Source organism: Cinclus cinclus, chromosome 10, assembly GCF_963662255.1.
Source record: "Cinclus cinclus chromosome 10, bCinCin1.1, whole genome shotgun sequence".
In the NCBI taxonomy this organism is placed as follows: Eukaryota; Metazoa; Chordata; class Aves; order Passeriformes; family Cinclidae; genus Cinclus; species Cinclus cinclus.
The window spans coordinates 25,801,503-25,822,511 of NC_085055.1; the positions used below are offsets into that span (position 1 = coordinate 25,801,503).

The 21,009-nt window shown below is 39.9% G+C and overlaps 1 protein-coding gene across 2 annotated transcripts in view; it reads left to right on the forward strand.

Annotated features, from left to right (window-relative positions):
- CLSTN2 (calsyntenin 2) overlaps positions 1-21,009 on the forward strand; it is a 185,512-nt gene that overhangs the window by 99,550 nt on the left and 64,953 nt on the right. For both annotated transcript variants that reach the window (XM_062498932.1, XM_062498933.1), the window contains 3 exons: positions 4,579-4,774; positions 6,439-6,647; positions 12,835-12,984. In XM_062498932.1, the coding sequence (XP_062354916.1) occupies positions 4,614-4,774; positions 6,439-6,647; positions 12,835-12,984 (520 nt within the window). In that variant the 5' untranslated portion in view covers positions 4,579-4,613. The remainder of the gene's footprint in view (positions 1-4,578; positions 4,775-6,438; positions 6,648-12,834; positions 12,985-21,009) is intronic.

Below are 21,009 nucleotides of genomic sequence, written 5' to 3' on the forward strand. Positions count from 1 at the left end.
TCGCGGGATTGCCTGAGCGTGCAGTTACCACTGAGGCCGGAAAGACCTCTAAAATCATTGAGTCCAGCATTAACCCAGCACTCCCAAGCCCATCACTAACCCAATGTCCCCGAGTGCCACATTTTCATGTCTTTTGAATCCCTCCAGGGATGGTGATGCCAGCGCTGCCCTGGGCAGCTGTGCCAGTGCCTGACCCACACTTCTGGTGGAAACATTTTTCCTAACATCCAATCTGAACCTGCCCTGGTACAACTTGAAGCCATTTATTCACTCTCTCAGTTGTTACCTTGGAGAAGAGACTGACTCCCATCCCACTCGAGCCTCCCCTCAGAGAGCAGTGAGGTCTCCCTTGAGCTCCATTACTGAAGGCTGAGCCCCCCCAGCTCCCTCAGCTGCTCCTCACCAGCCTGGTGCTCCATCCCTGGTCACTGCTCCTGCTGGCCACACTGGTCCAGGCCAGGTGCCATGAGCCCCTGGGGCCACCTGGGCACAGCTGGCTCATGTTCAGCCGCTGCTGGCCAGCACCCCCAGGTCCTGCCCTGCTGGGCACTTTGCACCTCTGTGCCCCAGCCTGGAGCACTGCAGGCTTGTGGTGGCCCAGCGCTTGGCCTTGCTGAACCTCAGCCAGCTCAGTGAAACAACATTTGGTGATTCCTGATTCACACACAGCTGGTGCCTTTTTAACCTATTGGTGCCAGTGATGGAGTGTCAGAGAGCCCAGCTCTTCTCTCATTTGAAGTCTTCGGTATTCTTGGTGTAGCGAAGGCTGAGAAAACAGCAAAGGGAGCTGTGAAAGGCCACATAAGCATGCAGTGGTTTTGTAATAACTTCTGAAATTGATTTCAAGTGAATGAGGCTGTGTAGTTATGAAAGGAGTAACATTGGCAATTGGAGCATGAATCTGGTGTTTCACGTAGCAGGCAGTAATTTGTAATACATTTTTATTGATTAAGTCGTGTAATTGCTAAATCTTGCATGTAAATGTGGCTGAATGTGAAACATTATCTTTATCAATTTCCAAACAGTGTATAAATTTGTTGGTTATGTTTCAGAAATTATGAACCATGAGTAGCCTTTTTTTCAGGCTATTATAATTTTTACAGAGGAAATTATATCCTTATTATCCCTGCAGTAATGGAAACTTCAGACTTAGTAGGTGCTTATGGCTAACTACAGTCTGAATGATTTGAAGAAAAAAACGTGTTCAGAGATTAGTTAAAACATGTATTAAAGTGAAACTCAGCAGAGCTCAACCCTGCAATCAGAAGGTTTTATAGGAAGCAGCTGGAAGCCCTCAGAGTGTGCCTCCTGGCCTGGCAATTGCTATAGGATTTCATGAATGTGCTTCTACCTTTACGTGATCTCAGCAACTTATCCTTTTCTTAGCAATTCAGTGCTACCTCCATTTCTATGATCACAAAATCCTATATCCACCTCCTCCCAAACCCATTCAATTGAAATTAAGAACAAAGCACAGAATTTTACTGGGTTGTCTGTTGGGAGAAAAAAACAGTGTCCCAATTTTCACTCTCATTATTTCAACCTTGCAAAGGAGGTGGGAGGAAGGTGGTGCCAAGGTCCTGCAACTTCAGTGGTGAGACTGAGTAGCAGAGAAACCCTGCCTCCTTTTCCTCCAGTGAGTTACAAACCCATACTTCCCTAAGACCCCAGTAAGAAAGATAAGCTTGGCACAGTTCCCACTGGCACCATGTAGGTCTGAGGTGAGCTCAGGTGAGTTGAAATAAAGCCCTGTAGCTCTATTTAATAATAAGAAATAGTATCTGTTACATTTTGAAGGCACTGTTTGTAATGCTTAAGAATAGTAGTTCTATATATCTGTCAATGCATGTGTGTCTGGCAGTGGACCTTACTTCATCTGCTCTTTTTCAGCTCTTAAAACTCTGTTATCATTTCCACTTGCAATACAGCCATTAAGACACCTTTTAAAAAAACATAGTGATCCTATATATTTAAATTTTTTTACAATGTTTGTTCAGTCTTTGGAAACAGCAATGCAACTCTTCTTTTGGGAAAAGTCTTAGCCAGTTTTTAAAAACATTTGCAGTTGTTTTCAAATAAGCAGGTTTCTGCAGCCACATCCTGGAAGTGTATGTGGGTTTCTTGCAGTGTGTTTACAAATATCTCACCATATCCAAGGAGCTGTCATTATTTTATCTTTGGCAAATGGGAATGGGAAGACAAAATTAGAGTTCTATTTAAAGCTGGAGTATCTTGCACAGGAGCAGGATATAGAGACTTCTAAAATATTTGCTGAGAACTAATTGGAACATTTGTTGCTTCTGCGATTGCTTTGCATTAGGGCTCTGCCTTTGCAAAGGGAAAAATTATAAATATTTAGAGTAGGGCTGAGAGAACTTTTTTCTGCCCAGAGCTATTTCTGTTTTTTAAGAACTAAGTAGCTTGGACATCTGCAAATGCTGTCTTGTTTGCAACCAAACAGTGGATTAATAAAATAATAAACACAAACCACTGAACTTAAGATATCTGTTGATGGATTGTGCATCTGAGGAGAACTTTATTAAGAAACTATGAAGGCCAGTCTTAGAACACAAAAATCAGTCTTTGCCTCTAGACTTCCCATGTTTGCACTGGTTTATTTTGTTTTCAATTAAAATAAAACTGAAATCCACAATATCATTTCAGATGAATGTTTTTTTTTGAAGTTACAAGGAAATGTGAATAATTATTTTCAAAGATTGTGTGGGACAGCAGTGTGATATAAACTCAGTGATCAGTGCCTGTGATGTTAGCTGAACAAGCTGCTTCCCTTCAGCCTTCTCTTCATCTCGTGCTTTGGCCCCTGTGCACAGTTCATTACCACTGTGCAGCCTGCATTTATGGATGTGCAAGGTTGTTAGTATTTTTGAAAATCTGATTCTCAAGCTAAAGTCCATTGCTTCTTCTGTAGTCCAAATATTTGAGCTCACTTGAGGGCGAACAGCAGAGAGCTTGGAAAAGAGCACAGCTTTGTTCTGGGAAACTCCACAGCTCTTTCACACCCCTGGAGGGAGAGAGTGCAGTAGGAAAATGTCTAAGCAATGCCTAATGTGCGTTTTCAGTGCCTCAGAATTACCAAAACTGTGTGCTGCTCCTCTGAAGACATTCACAGGATTGATTGCAATTGTTTAGTGTGGGATTTGTCTGCCTAAATATCAGTGGATGTATCTGAGCAGAGCTTCAGCTCCTGTGGTCATAAAGGGAAACTTGTGTGATTATAGTTGAGGGAATATTCTAAAAGTCCTGTGTTTATACCTCAGTGTACCTAATCCCCACCTTTCCTGCAGACACACCCTTGCCATTTTTTATTTTTCACACATAATAGGAATTATGAACTTCAGCACTTTTACAAAGTCCACGTCTGTTCTCTTTTGAAAAAATAAACAACATATTGTAATAAAGAGGAACCAGGCCTTAATTAGAAGTCACAGATTCAGAGTTAATTTAGAATTTGGCACTTGGCTCCAATATGATTGGCAAGGAGATTTTCAAAAGGCTGCAACTGTAAATTGGAAATAAATGGAAAGGGATTATGTGAGTGGGAGATAGCTTTGAATCTATAATGCATGTCCCGAGACTGACTTGCTCATAAAAGAGCATGTGTTTAATGTGTCATAAAAATATTTGTCACATTGGTCTTTGTATAAATATTTCATTTTTAAAGTTGGATTCTGGAGTAGTTAAAAATTAACTCCGTGTGTATATCCTTGCTATCATCATGAAGGATGAAAACAGGAACACCAGAAAATGGTGTTTCTCCCTTTCCAATCTCACATTCTCACAAGATTCTTCATGTTGTCTTCTGTGACCAAATAAATTTTTTTTTAGTCCTTGCTGTCTCATCTGTTCTCTTCTGTAGTACTCCTCTGAGAGATGCTATGGATCTATTACATTAGGAAACAGTTTGGAGGCAGAGTGAGCTGCTGCCAAGAAGGCACTCATGTTTGAGAGTGAGAGTGTGGGTGGGTGACTGAGATGTCCAAAAGGGACACTTGTCTGTGTGCCTTCAACTACTTGTATTCCAGAGATGATGTATGTCTGTAAATAAAAAAGGAGGCATTTTGGATGTACCCATGTTCTGCACCATTGGTTTTTCCACTACTGGGAAACTAAACTGCAAGAATCTGCACATCTGCTACCACCTGGCAGCTCAAGTGGCTCAAGGAGTGACAGCAGTTAAAAAAAGATACCTGCGAAGTATCATCTGTTTTTCTTTTTGCCATTTCCTTTAAATAAATACAGTCTCTTAATTTAGCTCAAAAATATTTTAGCTCACCATTGCTGTTGGTACCATGTGGAATGTCCTCTTGGGTTTTCAAAAACCATTTAGTGCTGATGGAGGAAGAGGGAGAAGTGTGCCTGGAGCTGCACTCAGCACATCCCACTGCACGGGCACCTGCTTAATGGCCATTTTGGATACACAATGACTTGGTGCCTGAGCCTCTGTTTTCCCTCTCTGGAGCAGCAGGTGAAATACAAATGAACTTTGCAGGTGTTACTCCAGCACATAAGACTTAGACGCCCCTCCCAGCTATGACTGTTTTGTGCTGTTCCTCACAGGTGAAATTTGTGCTTTTAAAATCCATGGGCAAGAAATGCCCTTTGAGGCTGTTGTGCTGAACCAGACATCTGGAGAAGGTCGGCTTCGAGCAAAGAGTCCTATTGACTGTGAGCTGCAGAAGGAATACACATTCATCATCCAGGCCTATGACTGTGGGTCAGGACCAGGTGGAACAAACTGGAAGAAATCTCACAAGTGGGTGAAAATGGGGAGAAATATGTTTTTGCTTTGGCATATATTTGCTCCACAGTCTATGTTATTGTCAGGTAGAAAGCAAACAAAACAAAGATGAACCATTCTTGCAATCTTCCACCCATTTTTTTCATTCCTTTTTCCTATTAGAAAATATATTTCTTTTAATTTGCTTCAGTTAAAGCTTTGGACAGGACCCCCATTCAAGTGGATAAATTCATCTCAGCTTTGGTTTATATTTTCCATTCTTGCTTTCATGTGAATACATTCAGATCATAGAAGCTGGCTTTTGAAAGCCAGCTTTCAATTGATATTTGCAGTTTTTAAATTTGTTTTCTCTCTGTTCATTTAATTTCAAATGGTAAGAAGAGAGGAATCATCCCCTTTTTTAGTATATGTATGTCACAAGCTGAGCAGTGTCACGTTTGAGCAGTGTCTGACCTCAGCCTTTGTCCACTGAGTCTCTGAGAAAGTGAAGTCCTCTGAAGAGGAGTGTACTGAAGGTCAGTAGGTGGTACTTTTTACTGTGGAGCCAATTCCCTGAATAAGCTTAGGTGGCACAGTGCCTTTTTTCCTTTTGAATTAATGAAACTAAGCTCCAGACCATTTGTCATTAAAGATGAATTTAACTGACATAGGTGTATAAGTGCTGTACAAATAGTTAGTTTTGCTCAGAACCACTATAATAAATGATTTATTATAATCATTATTCCTTTTGCTCATCCAGGACATGTGACAATTAAAAATTTAATTAGGTCTATAATGCATGCTGAAGTTTTCAGGATATTTAAAAAGAATACAGATTTAGGAGAAAGCCTGCAATAGCAGATAACCATCAAATTACAGAAATAGGTTCTGCTTCACAATATCAAGTTTTATTATGTTTCCCCCACTCACATCAGTAACAATCTGGTCGAAATCCAGTTGTGGAAAGTTTTCATCTAATCTTGACCAAATGAAGTCTGGATCACTGCCACCAGACTTTGTCTAGTATCACTCACTCAGCCATGCTACCTGGGGTCCCAGCCTTTACTGCAGCTCTGCCCTTGCTCCAGAACATCCCTTCTGTGTCCCTCTGTCACCCTCCCTACCTATCAAACCAGAAAGCAAATCCTTCCAACACAAGGCCTTTAGGTTTTACTCACTAAATACCAAAGGCTGTGGTGGGCTACATGTACAGGGCTGTTACTAGTTGAAGGATTAGTTAATTATCATCAGCAGAAGGTGAGAGCCTTACTTAGTATGGAAGAATGTTTGTAAACTGGCTATTTTTAGGTAGCATTTTTAATATTTTAGTATTTTAGTATATTTAATATTTAGTATTTTTAGGAAGACTAGTGTGATTTTTTTTCCCTCTTTGCTTATTTTACCCTGTAATGACATCACTGACTTTCTGCTGGGGTTCATTTTTAGAGGCAGATCTTAACAGTGACCACCATGAAACCCTCTCCCTACAAGCCATGGCTTTAGACTCTTACCTGCTGCCACATTAAGATACTAATTTGGGCAAATTAAACATAAAAATTGAGTAATATCTCATTTTAATAGGTACTTACATAGTTTTTTAGATATGTTCTGTTAGTCTTTTCAAGAGTTTTGAAAATAAACTGTTAGTGAGGTGTCACAATAAATTAGTTTTTCTCTGATATTTTCTGTGCTTATTTTAGGGCAGTAGTCCATATCCAGGTGAAGGATGTCAATGAGTTCTCCCCAGCATTCAAGGAGAGTGTGTACATGGCCTCAGTGACAGAGGGGAAGATCTATGACAGCATCCTGCAGGTGGAAGCCACAGACGAGGACTGCTCCCCCCAGTACAGCCAGATCTGCAACTACGAGATTGTCACCACAGATGTGCCCTTTGCCATCGACAGGAACGGTGAGTGCTGCCACAGCAGGGCTGTCTGCAGGGCTGGCAGTGCCTGGGGCACGAGCTGATCACCTGGCTGGAGAGGGAGCTCCAGAGACAAATCCTGTTCTCATCTCTGAGAATGGAGGAATCCTCACACTGAACAATTCCATCCTTTTTGTCTAATACTGGGGCAGAAAGCAGCGTGGTAACCTCCTGCAGAGATTTAACCACCAGATTTTGGTGAGTGGCCTGATTCTTGGTCACTCAGTCCGTTCTCCTAATTGTCTCAGATCCTGTTTCCCATCCAAGTAATGGCATTCCCTAAGGCAGCATGTATTTCCCAATGCAGGGCTTAATCAATGGATTACAGCTAGTCCCATGAAGCAGAGCCTGAATATGCAATATTCTGCATATGCTTTTTGACTGTTGAAGTTTTCAGCATCACAGGTCCACCGACGTGCCCAGTTGTGGTGCTTCCTGAAGTGGATCCATTATTCTGCAGCATAGAAGAAAATGTACTTTGGAGACTAAGTACCATTTCTTAAGTTTTTGTTTGTTTTAGTTGCTTTTTCTGAGGTATATATTTTATATTTTAGGGAAAATAATAAACTGTATAAGGTTTTCTATATGCAGCAGTTTTTGACCTTGGTGGCCCTGCATGTCAGCTTCCTGGAACAGCAAAGAATGTGGAACTGAGTTTGAGAATGGCAGCTGAGCTGCATGAAAAGTGTGTGGAAGGTCCTTCCTCCCCTTCTCTGCTTGCTTCAGACAATACAAAATAGTTTTCCCAGAAGAAACACCCTGTGTACATACCCAGCAGTGCTCTGATTTCTCTCTCCTAGCAGAAGCATTTAATCCACGTTGTTTGTGGGAGGAGAGTACAGTTTGGAGGTTAAATCTGATTTTTGGCCAAATTGTAAATTGAAAGCATGCATGGAGCTGCTGTTTTCTCTGAGCAGTCATTTTCATGTTGGGATGTTTTACAAAAACTCTTTACCCCATTAAATTTTTTTTAATCTGTATTTGTGCAGTTCTTGCACAATGCACAGGTGAGCATCAGAAGACAACCTGTTGTATCAATAAATTGTAATGACTTTGGGGAAAAATCCATCTCATTAACACACACTGGGAGGCAAGTGTATGGTATAGGAAGTGCAGTCTTGAGTATGTTTGTGTTTGAGTAAATGAGGGTAGCTGGCACAGTAATCCTGAGGATTCTTGTGAGTCCAGAGAACTGTACAAAGGATTTTTTACAGCAAGTGGGCATTTGGAAGGAGGTATTTGGAAACAATTCCCTGGAAGCTTTTCCTCTCCATGGATTTTTTTTTAACTGGGAGATTTCCCATCTTGTCATAAAAGAAAGTTATACATGTCTCTGAATCTATTTTTTTCCAAGGCTCCACATGACTTGTCTGTGTGTAGGTACTTAGAGAAGTCACAGACTGTATTTCATAATTTCCTGCGGAGTTTGTGGCAGGTATAAGGGACAGAGAAAACCCTGAAATTGATGTGATACAGAGCAGTCATTTCCACTGCTCAAGCCTTTTCAACTCCTATCACACAAAGCAGCTGCCTCGGGAGTGCTCGTGTCTTTTTACAGTCAGAGACATGATCAAAAGCATGGGAAATGTCAGGAGTCCTTGGTTACATCTTTGTCCTCCTGTGCCTGGGACCTGCTTTTCAGCAAAGGCAATGAGAAAATCATTGATTTAAATGTGACTTTAAAGCCTGTAGTGAATAATTGGTATGAGGTTGTAATACTTGCAGTTTCTTGGTCATGAATTCAATTAATATTTTTGATCTATTTGTTCACTAAAAGAACAGTGCTGCCACAACCAACAGTAATTGCAGTCTAATTTGCAATTTTTTAAGATAATGGTAATTGCTTAAACCCACTGGGATTAGAGACAAAGTTAGAATAGATGCTTATACTTTTATTTTGTGACAGAAATATGTTGCTTAGTTCCAACACATTCCACTGCTAAAGCAGTGAGACACTGCTGTCTCTCTGTGGCAGCTGATATAAACTTTCTCTGATGCAAATTCTTTGGAAGCATGCCCATTTTGGTTCCCTGTAGGGTGGTTAAAATAGATGTATGAGATGCCTGGGACTGTCTGGTAATTCTGTGCTAATTAGGATTTTGTTAACAGGGTTTTTTAGCCGTTGTGAAATACAAATCTAGGTTCTTATGTCTTCTGCAGGTTATAATTTTTTATGTTTTTCAGTCACCTACATGTGGAGCTTCGTTGCTCAGAAAGAGGATAACCAGTTACCTTAAAATCAAATCTAAATACTGCAGGGGGCCCCAAAAGATGGAGGTTGGAGTAAATTGTAAGAAAAACATGCCGTTGTCTGCCCCATATGGTGGATTATTTTCATGACCAACATATGAAAATAACCCCAAACATAAGCCTGTAAAAAGATGAAGCTATTCCATCAGCTCTTTTTCTTTTGACAGGTCACTGTCTTGTTAGGTAAAACCTATTTCTTGTCCCTAGATCCATGCATGGAGCACCTTTCGGCCTTGAAAAATTATAATACACATTGGGGAAGGTTTGGAGAGAGGCAGAGATCCCTGCAGGCTGTGTTGGTGCACAGGCTGTCTCATCCTTGCTCCATGGGAGGCAGGAGTGGGTGGGCACAGGAAGCAGCATCAGCTTGGGGTTATTTCCTACAGGTCCTTGTAACTGAGGCACTTTGGGGAGGTAATATAAAACTTCCCAGTTACTTTTTGGCAACTCTGGCCCTTGGTATGTGATTTCCTTGTGGATAAAATTACTTTGTGTTCTGAAACTACAGCACTAATAAAATTCACTCTTGTATATTATGAGCCCAACTTGGAGGGTAATGAGCTCTGAGTCATAAAATACAGTCATGTAAAGGCAGAGGACAGATTTATGCTTTGCTGTGCAAAGAACTGTGATTAAAGGTATAAGGCATAATATGTTTTAAAGTAGTATTGCATGTAGATTAGTCTCATTTTCTCCTCAGCAGAGAATCCAAGTCAAGTGCAGCAATACTGTGTAGGCTTTTTTCAGGTGACAGAAAAATTAAACCACAATGCACAGATCTGTCAGAATGCCAGCAAAATCCATTTCTATTCACATGTCTCCTGCATAATTTGTCAGGGATTATGGTCTGATGATCTGGGAACTCGGGTATAGATACAAATTTTGTCACAGCTCTGACCTTGTCTCACCTCAAAAATGGGGATGACTCTTATTTGCCACCCAGCTCTGGGGAGCACTTCACAAATGCAAGGGACTTGTCCAGTCCATACAGGTTTTATCAGGTTACAGATCCTAGACAGGACAGGACCTCACAGGATCCTGCTTTACAGCACCCAGAGCTGTGGTAAGAGCTGTGCAAACTTCATATTGGCAGAAAAGCTAAAAAAGTTAAAAAAAAAGTAAAACTTCATAGCTGAGCATCTGCATTTGATATTTATATATTTAGTAGATGACAGATTCTTTCCATTATCATTTTAAAATGAACCTTTTTGACAAGAAGATAAGTGGATTTAGTAACTGCTGAATTTAGGAGGAAATTGCCATACTAAATCAGTCAAGTTTTTCCCCATTCTTGTGACTGCTCCAAAGTAAGGTGAAAGAGCCAGAAAAGAAGGATTTCTATATCCATCTAACCCTGAAATTGACCTTTAAGAACTAGAGGTGTAAATATCTGTGTCTTCAGGAAAGACTTTTTATATTCCAGTAATCACTGATCTGCTTTTTGTTGTTAGAAAACTGGTTATAGCTCTGGGTATTTCCAGGAAAAGCGGATATTTAAGAAGGCTGAAAAAAAAAAAAATCTATGGCCTAATTTTGAATTGCTTAGAAATGTGCTTACTTCTTCCATTAAAATTTTATCTTTTTAATGTTATTAATTACGTTTTTGTCTATGGGTGAGATGTAAACGGAAACTTTCAGACTACCATCTCTAAAACTTTAATTAGTCTTTGTTTATAGTGCTTCCCTTCTATGTCTACTTTTTAATCGTATTGATAAAATTATAAAAACCCAAAGAATCATAAAGCATCAGAGGTAAGAGAAAAAAATTATTAGGAAATTAATAAGTGGTTGGGTAACATCTCCAAGTCATCCAAATGACCTTCCAGAATAGCACTTAAGAGTCAGAATATTTGTAGTCCAAATCTGAAATGGCTACAATGAAATACAGATCTTGGAAGACAGATCTAATGAAATGTAAATATGTTGTAATGATTCATAAATCCTGTAGGATGGTTAATGTGCCACAGAAATTCTAGCAATCTGCTAATAAAAATTTGGACAATTTTGGTTTCTTGAGAATTATCTTTGCTGATCACAGACTAAAATAATGCCAAGGAGAACCAAATAGGAAAATATAAAGATTTGTGTAAGATATAATATAGTGCAGAAAGGACAGAAGAATTGAGCAGATGTAAAATCAATAATTAAGTATATACAGTGGCAGTTTTTCATTAAGTGCTCTAAGGCAGCCACTACTCAGGTAACTCAAGATAGTAAGATGGTGATTAGATTGTTTTGTCAATCACTACCTCAAGAGCCAATGAAGTAGTTGCTGTGGTCGTTGCAGTTCTCGTGGGGAGGAAAGAGCTGTGCCCATGACAGAGCCTGAAAATGCCTGGCAAGATGAGGAACCCCAGAGAGAGAACTCCAGAGCATGCAGGACACTGCCCTGCCTCCAAATCAGCCTTCAGCAGCTTGTTCCATTGCCCCTTTCAAAACATAAAAGTGTGAGAAGCACTCGTCCTCCTCTGTGCCTTGCTCACAAAGGGAGCCAGGGAGACTCAGAGTCAGCAACAAAAGGGGTATTGAGCCTGACTTAGAACTGCAGATGCAAGGGTCTATTTAAGCTACAGGTTTTGAACCTGAAGGTGGTGCTGACAGCAACCTTTTTTCAGGCCTGGCCTGGGAAGTTTTGCATCCATTTCACTTCAACTCCTAAAGTTGCCTATAATGGAGTAGTAGCAGTAAGAAAAGTGTGGGTTCTAACAAGATAAGGAATGTGCAGCAGAGAGACACCTGCTAAGTCTTAACTTGTCAAATTAATGGAGTGAAAGACTTCTTTTAAGAAGCTGCATTTGTCTGCTTTCTTCTGTCTCTTCCTCATTTGAGTGAAAAGAAAAAGGAAAATGAAACCCAAATGCCCAAACCAAACCTAATGTTTTGTGCCTAGCAAAGGAGACTATGGTTAGCACCCGTGGGGATCAGTTCACTGCATCTGACTAACTTCCAGGATATGGGGGCTGCCCATTTCAAATTTAGCCCAAACAACTGGATTTTGCTGATCCTGGCTTGAAAGCAGTTGTTATGTGTAGCGCTGCTGCAGAGTAAGTTTGTTTCTTGAATTCTACAACAAAAATCCTCATTCAAAGAGGATTTAGTAAAAACAGACAGCCCTGAGCAAAAGCATGAAATGAATTGAACAGGATGAAGTTTCAACTTGTGCAAGAAGTAAATTTAAGTGGAAATGGACAGAATTAAAATGCTAATAGAAAACACATACATTTTGCATGGTGCTCTCCCAGTCCTCTGGGAGCGATTCAGAGAAAGATCTTTCCCTTTCCTTCTGAAGGTTCTGATGTCTTTGTTCTCAAAGCAGGAAATTTGTCACCTTTATATGTATGTCAGGTTCAGCAGATAAACCCTGTTGTTGCAGGGTTTCATTTTCCATATGATAGCTCTGTGCTGCCCTATCAAATACTGTTAAGAACTGTAATGCAGGAGGTGATTCTGGGGTTTCTCCTATTTTTAAAATGTCTCTCACCTACAGGGTAATAGCTTTTGGGAAAACAGGAGGATACTTTGGTTCAGTAGTGGATCTCAGGAACGTGGCTGTTAAAGCCATGTTTTGTGGCAAATGTGGAAAAGAAGTGTGCACCTACTCATAGCTCACATGTCAAGATATAACTGCTAATTACTTTTACCATCTTACTATAGTAAGTGTTGTTGAGCAGATGATTTCTGATAGAGCCATGCCCACAGCACATCCCTCCCATCTTATACTTGCCTCCAATCTTCTTATTTCTCTGCTGGATTGAGAGAAAATCCTTCTTACTCTTCAGAACTGTCCTGCCTGTGCATGTCCTGTATGCTTCAAAGAGCTCAAAGTTACAAAGCACTTGATGAACCAGGACCCAAATGTTGCAGTCTGTGGATGCTTAGCCAAGAATGAATGTCTGAATATTTTCTTGTGCTGAACCTCTAGGTAACATCAGGAACACCGAGAAACTGAGCTATGATAAACAGCACCAGTATGAGATAATGGTGACAGCTTTTGACTGTGGACAGAAACATGCAACTGAAGATGTCTTGGTACAAGTTAATGTCAAACCTGTGTGCAAACCAGGCTGGCAAGGTAAGGTTGAATAGCTTTTCTATTTTAATTTTTTTTATTTAAATCTCTTTTCTTTGGTGTTTTCCCTCTACCTCACAGTAAGGAAAATAGAGTGTTTATTGCAGTGGTGTGGAAAACTGCTGCTATTTCTTCTGCCTCATTCCAAGTCTGCTAATAAAGTGGATGATAATCCCATGTTTGCTTCTGTTTGCCTTGCTTCTTCTCTAGGCAGAGCAAAGAGGGGACCAGACAAAGAGAAGTAAGACAAATTTCTACTCTAGTAAGTTATCTTATGAGTCAGTCTGAATATTCTGGAAGATTAAAAAAATGCTGCTGGTTTGCCATTGTCCTACTATTCCTTAAAAGTACATTTTTGAAGCCATCATGGCAAGGTACTTCTGCCATGTGAGCTGGAGTTGTTCAGGTTATCTTGTTCCAGGTTCAGGATTGGTTTCTGTGGCATGCAGGAGCCAGAGCACCCTCACTGGGAGTGAAAAGCCTCTTTAAACCTGATTCCTATCTTGATATTGAGACATTTCAGTAGGAAGCAATTGGATTTTCTAAAAAGGCTGTAAGGATCTATACGCTATCTGGAATGGAGAAAACCCCATCTGACAATGTGCAGGGGAGATATATATGCCACTAATTATTAGGAAATAAGATGGAAATGAGGGCTGGATTACAGACAAACCATTTGGATGTGACTATGTTATGCAGGCGTCATTCAGGACTAGCTTGACCTTCATAACTGTGATTTTTAAACATAATGATTGAGGAGGAAAAAATCTGTTTAACTGTTGTACTTAAAGATAAATTTGCAGGTTGACATTTAAAAGAAAAAAATTTCTTTGTAAAATGAGAAGCTCTGTTCTAGAGGAGCTAGTAATGAAATGTTTGCAATAGCAGGATTCCATTTACACAGCCCTCATTTGAAGCAGAGCCACGTTTCAGTGTTTTGGGATGTAGTAGCACTCAAGTATTTTAAGGAGCATTTTTGTTGAAAAAAATTAACTATTTCCACATTTTCTAACTGATCTTATTGTTCAAATTATTTATTCTATAAAACAAATTCTGGTCTCTTCACACTGGAAAAATGTTCTGTTTCCATTTTATGGAGTTATTTCAGATAAATTAGTACCCCCAAGTTAGTTAGCTTGGGATTTGTATTAAGATGGGTGTCATTGATGAATATTTTTTTTCATTTCTGTATTTTTTTATTTAGGTATTTTATTGATCAAGTTTTGCAAAGGTGGTAATGGTGTATTTCTACTGCCCAGTATTATTTCACATTTCATGTGGTTGTTATGGTTTCTACTGGTTCCATCAGGTGGGTTTAAGACACCAGGCAGCCAATAAAAAGGAAAAGGAACAACCTCAAACAGGTTTGGTCAGGATTTGGGGCTTTTTTTGATGCTTTGGTTGTTTACTTGTACCTTTCCATGTGTCAAACAGGTGACTCTTCACCTCCCTGGCACATGCCCAGGTCAAGGAGCACAAAGTGCAAGGGGATGTCTCCTACTCAGGGTAGAAGGTCTTTAAGTAAACAATTGAGTACATAGGGCTTCGTTCCTTAGTTATTATTACTTCATTAATTGTAATTTGAAAATGAGGTGCAACATAATACTTCCAGAAATTTACACATTTATCTTAATGAGATTTTCTTAATGCCTATTTATTTTTAAAGGTGGAGAAATTCATGTAGGTGATGTTGTTTGCCAGTTTCAGCCAGTATCTGTAAAAATCACCTGTTTCTAGGGAAAAAATAAGATCAAATAAGCAAAACTTTCCAAGAGTATTTCTGGTAGCTAAAGAGGAAATCTGGAGACTAGAAATGGACGATATTTATGGTGTTCTTTCTTCCTTGTGTCTGTTGCTCTGTGATCTTCTCACAGAGGGGCAGCCAGCAGGTATGCTCCATCTTCTTTGAAATAATGCTATATTTGTAAAGATTGGATGACTGCAGGAAATAAAAGAATGTGAGGTTTTTTGACAGAAAAGAAGAATATGCTGAGTCTTTGATTAAAATAGAAATGTTGCAGAAACATGAGATTTTTTTTTTCTTGTTCTTCAGTGAAGAACAAACTTGGGTTTTCTATTTATGGCACTGGGACTTAGTTCCTAAAAGTTAATGGCTTTTGTAATTTGAAATATTGTGCACTTGTTTATGCAACTCAAACTCTCAATCCATGAGTAGAGACTGGAGTAGTCTAATGCAAATTCAGTATTAAAACTTTTAGTGCAGCAAATTTTAATGTAGATGCCCTTCAGATAACCTTCACTGTGTTGGACCGGGACAGGGAAAAACAGGCTTATATAAAATAATTCAGAATTATTCCTGCTTCTCGAGGCTGACAGCACATGACTGATGTGTGGCAGAGCAAATAAGGCTCCACAAGCCAAGGTGCTTTCCTTTAATCAATATTCCCTTGGGCTAACAGCACTGAAGTCTTCATTAAATCCAGGAGCTGCTTCCCTGCTCTCTGATGATGGACATTAATATACCAACAGGGAGATCCCCACAGACATTTTCAGCAAAAAAAGCCTCTTCTTTATTCAGAGGCTACTTTAGAAACAAACTTGACCCAAGATGACATCTGCTTTCTGAGCAGACCACTCTGGAGTGTTATTTCTATTCTGAGCAAGCTAAAAATGTAAATCAATGAGCTAAATTCCTAATCAGTTCTTTTAATTGGAAATTCTCATTAGTGAGTTTTGTCAAGTGACTTCTAGAGCCGTGCCACAAAATCTCTTAATGCCAGCTGTGTTTTCATGTCCATGATTTCCAAACAGTGGAGTGACTGTGTCCTGCCAGGTAGGTAAAGGAGTGCATTACCAAGAAAAGCTGGATGATGACAGTACTCCTGACATCACAAAGGCTTTACCTGCAGTCTAAGATACTTTGATTTTTGGTTTAAAGCATTTTTAAAAAGTTATGGCGTTTCCATCCCAAGCTAAAGCTTGTTATCTTCAACACCTTCCCCAGGTTCTGTCCATCCCTCTAGGGCTCTGCCCGGTTTCAGTTCTGTGGACACAAAGTTCACACTACATTTCTTCCTGGACATTCACTTGCAGTGCATTCCTTTCACTGCGGTTGTTTTAATGTCATGAATACTGATTTCTGGAAAGTTACATCTTCCCTTGTTAAAAGCAGGGTGGACAGACCTGTGGCACCCCGGTATTAAATACTCATAAAGTATATTCATTAAATAGCATGAGGTGAAGTAAGGCAAAATCCTGCGATCTAGACCAGGTTTCCTTTGGCTCATTTATGGCGTTGTAATATTTTGTCACATTTCTGTTATTTCAGGAACAGTTTTCAAGAAACTGTTACTGTGCCCCCATAGTGGGATAACAAAGGGAAATTAAGTATATGTGCTGAAATTAAATATTAAATGTGCTGAAAGATGCAAGATAGCAGACAATTGAAAACAATTATTCCTGTACCAAGCTCTCTGGTGAGCGATGTACTGTGTGGGGAGAAAGAGTTTAGCCTCAAAAAAAACAAGGGCAGAATCACGGACCCAAAAATTTGAAAAATGTCAGAGGTATGCTCAATTAGTGACAATTAAACCACAAGTGAGGTTGCTCCCTAAAATGGAGTTAATTTCAGACAGAAAATAGGTATTACAAGAAAAATAACTTCCCTAAAGCAACTAGCTGAATACCCTGGAGAAGTGTCACACAACTCACAAGGAAGGCTTCCTGAGGAGATGAGTGTGGAGCAAAGGCAACAGTCCAAAACTCAAAAGTCACATTGTTTCCCCTCATGAAAGGAGACTTTTTCCACACCAAATTTCATACCGCCCTGTATAGGCAATGGTGACTAACCTGCAGCTGAGCAGGCAGTTAGGACTTGGAATAGAAAACAGGATTTCACAGCATCCTCAAGTGTTTTATCAGTCTGAAAAGATTTCTTGCATTTATCTTCCAAGGTCTGTGAACCCATATGCATCCACACCCAACAACCCAAAAAAGAGAATAAGGTTGAAGTTATTTTAAAATTCATCTTAAAAGATTGAGTCCTGAAAAATTCAATTACTTTTACATAGTGTTGACTTAAAAGTGGTTTTGAAAGAAAAGCTTCTCTTCGTTTATTCACCTAAAAGATTATAAAAATATTTAATAAAGGTGGTTAATGTGTCAAAGACAGTGCATATCTGTACTGGTTTGAAAAGCAAAACCAGTGAGACTTCAAGCAAGTAGTACAATTTTTAATAGGGAAGAGAAAAAGGAAAAACAAAATATATGCAATAATAATAATTTAAAAAAAAACCACTGACCGAGTCAGAATACAACCTGATACCCTGTCAGTCAGGGTGCTGGTGCAGTTTTCCTCCAAAGGGTCCAGCGATGATGTGGCTAAAAACCTGGTTCTTCCTCTGGAATCCAGTGGAAAAAGGCTGCTTTTGGTGTTCTAAACCTCAGTTTTTATCTAGGTAGGAAAGGCTTGGCTCGTCCTCCTGGCTGGAGCATGTCCCAATGGGATGATGTAATCTTATCAGTTATACAGTAGGACTCAATGGCCCATTAACAGAAGATACTTCCCACAGAGATAAGAATGATCACCCTTCTCAGTGATGGCCCATCAACAGAAGACATTTCCCACAGAGATAAGGATGATCACCCTTCTCAGATGGTAATAGAATATGTATCTTGTATTGTAAACCAGGACAGTATAATTTCTTTTCTAAGGCATGTAGGGTTCACTGAGGTGATGTGGTCCCTTGCTACGACCTAAAGGCAATTTCCTGCCACTTCTTTAAGGCTGAATAGTCTTTCAGAGGCCATATGCAGTCAGATCAGCTTGCTCTTCCTGATGAAGTAAAATCCTTTTATACAGAGAAGGGCAGGACCTTCCATTTCAGTAGCAAAGTGATCTCACATCACTTCTGAGTCAACATTCCTCAGAGATGCTGTTTGCAGTAGCTGCTTAGTGACTTCAGAATGGTTTACATGGGGGCTTTCTAGTAAGATCCAATTACTGAGGAAAACCAAAACTGTTTGCTTTCATTCTGCCAATGCTTTTAACAAGGAGAAATATGATTACTAAGGCAATTGATTATTTGGAGGAGGCTGGTCAACTGCAAAAACCTTGCTGATGAGGATAATATTTTCAGTCTTCCAGAACAATTTTAAAGGGCCAAGTATTTTCTGCACTAAACATAAATCAATTTGTGTTACTTTTGTGCACACACCTACCAGCTTAAAACACCATCCTTGTGTTGTCTTAGCTGTAAGATATTCACCCATATTTTTATAAATTAAATTTATTGTGAAGCAGGGAGTCTTTATGCCAGTCTAGGCTTGGCACTGCTGTGGATCCATTAGCCATACATCCTTCAACTAGGATAATCAGGATGAAATACTTACATTCTGCTGTTAACTTGAATGGCACCATTTTAGTAAAATATCCACTCTAAATAATCACTCCAGATATTTGAAAATTAACTGGACTCCACAGAGTACAACTGAGTTTTGAGCTTAAAATTTACATCATACTCTTTTTTTCACTTGTATCTACGTTGTTTTTGCTTTGCTTTGACTACCAGACATATACAGAGAAAGCAGTCAGACCTGTTTCAATCTAATTTTTCAGAAATGCTCTCTTTAGTAAGTTCTGTGTCTGCATTATAGCTAAATACATCTTCCTGAGCACTCCAGGTCCTTTCATGTTTCTTTTTACCATGGCCTCTTACTGAAAACAGTGCTTTTTATATTCCAAGACTGCCTTGCTTTTGCCTGGTCATATCAGACTGGTGGCTGGTGGAAATGCTGTTCTTGTCTTAATGGAATCAGCTCTTTTTCCATTTGTCATTTTTCAGTGATTTTGCCGCAGTTTGCTGAAGTTCCTGAGCACTTCGTGTCATTACTAAGCACTATTTCTGTAACACCAGTTCTCAAAGTCATATTATTCTGTGCTTAGGATCTCCCCTGTCTAGACTGACTTCTAGTGCGGCACTGCCTTCCTTTCCTTTCCTTTCACTGGCAGCAGTAACTAACACGGTCCTGCTCTTGTGCCAGGACTGCAAATGGAAATACCAAATAACATTCCCATGGCAGACTCACAGGGATCATTACCAGCTAGCTCCCTGTGTACTATGAATTTCACATTTGCAGAGTAACCTGTTACTTCCCTCTCTGCACGCTGTTCTGCTTATTTGTGAGGACTGAAATACTGAAGCCAGTCTTTTCTATCTTAAGTGATGCAAAACCCCCATTAATTTTAGAGCTATTTAACTAGATTTTTATTTCCATATAACTGTGTGGAAGATAACTCCTTTGTTCACACTTCTGCATTTTCAACTACAAAAATAATCTTTTATTTTTTGGATTGTCACTGCAAGATCCTCCTGAGCTTTACTGGGGCAATCATAATTTTATCAAGAAGTTTCTTATTTCTTGAGACACAGCTGACAGCATTGTTCCATCTACCCAAAAGTTAAAGCACTATGGGATATCTAGTTAGGTTTGAAGCTTTTCCTTCTCTAAATGTAAAAAGTTCCACATATTCTTAGACCTAGGGCTGAAAAATTGAAGACTTTCCCACACGAGTTATGACACTCTGTTCATTGATTTGGGTAACTACTCTATACAGTGCTTCAGAGTCTGTCATCGAGAATCTGAGAAGCACTGTGCAGACTCTCCAGCAGAGACATCAGAAGCCTGTGACGAGCCCAAACCTGGCAAGAAGAAGGTTATTTCCTAAAGGAAAGCAAGCAGAGAGCCAATTGTAATGACAGAGCTGGCAGGGTGGGGTGATGTATTCATCACCCAGGGCCAAGCCCTGACCCTGTTGAGGGGAGCAGGGCAGACCCAGAGAAGGGGGGGGGCTGACTCAGCCAAGATGCCAGATCCCAGCACTGGGGAGGAGGCAGGTCCCAGGAGGGGCATCCATGGATCAGGGTTGGGATCAGGTCACTGGGGAGGTCCACAGTGCTGAGGCTCTGTCAAGCCAGAACAGCAAGCCCTGGGCTAGCTCCTGGATCCAGGGATGCTGTGGCTGAGCCAGACCAACACCCAGCCTGAGCTTAAACAGAGCTCCAGGTGCATGGGAGGCAAATGGAGGCCCCAGGTGAAGCTTGTGGAGGTTCATTAGGGCTTATTAGTGCCCTTGGGGCTCTGACAGTGTGGGAAATACATTATTCAAATGCAATCTCACAACAAATAATAGCTTTACCTGTGCTGTTTCATGGTTTTTAGATTCTTGTATGTTTATTTCACATAATTAAGCACCATTAGATCTGGGAACGTTATCACTTGATGGAATATTCAGTGTCAGTAGGTCAGGCACAACAGCTACTCCATCGGGATCATCAGCTCCTGCAGCAGCAGCCTTTCCACTGTCCTGTACTAAGCACAAATTTCTCTCCTTTTTGTTTGTCTTTTTAAAACTACCAACATGCTGCACAAGGAAAAGGTGTATATGAATGTTTGTTTATGTTTTGAGATGTGCATTTAAATACCTTAGCAAACCAGCAGAGCTTTGGACATTAGTTTGAGTTTTCACTTTGCTGTGGAAACCTTTTAACTGAGTCAGACCTGATTATCATTTCCTTAACAAGTCACTCATCTTATTTCACATAAAAAAGGCACCAGAGTAACCTTTAGCCAAGTCTCTAGCCTACACAAACAGCACAGATGTGAGGATGCTGCAGAGGAAACAGAAGAGATACCAATTACACTGCTCTGGGAACCTTCTGTTCCAGCAATTATCTAGGGATGCTGCAGAGACTCACTAATGGCACCACATAAATTTTATCTTACTGCCAAGATGCACCTCTTCAGTGCAACAGGAGAGAAGTTTTGCATTTTGTTGTGTTACAATTATCTTTAATTACATTGCTGTCATTTTTAACACTGTGAAATGGAATCTAAGTTTATGGCCACACACATGTAGGAGACATGAATCACATCATACCTCCTCTGCATGATCTCCTTTAAGGAAAAAAATCAGATTAAATCCTTCTTAGTGTCATCTAGCATTAGAAATTAAAATATAAAACATGGATCACAAAAAGTACAGAAAACCTTAAGTTTAGAGATCTA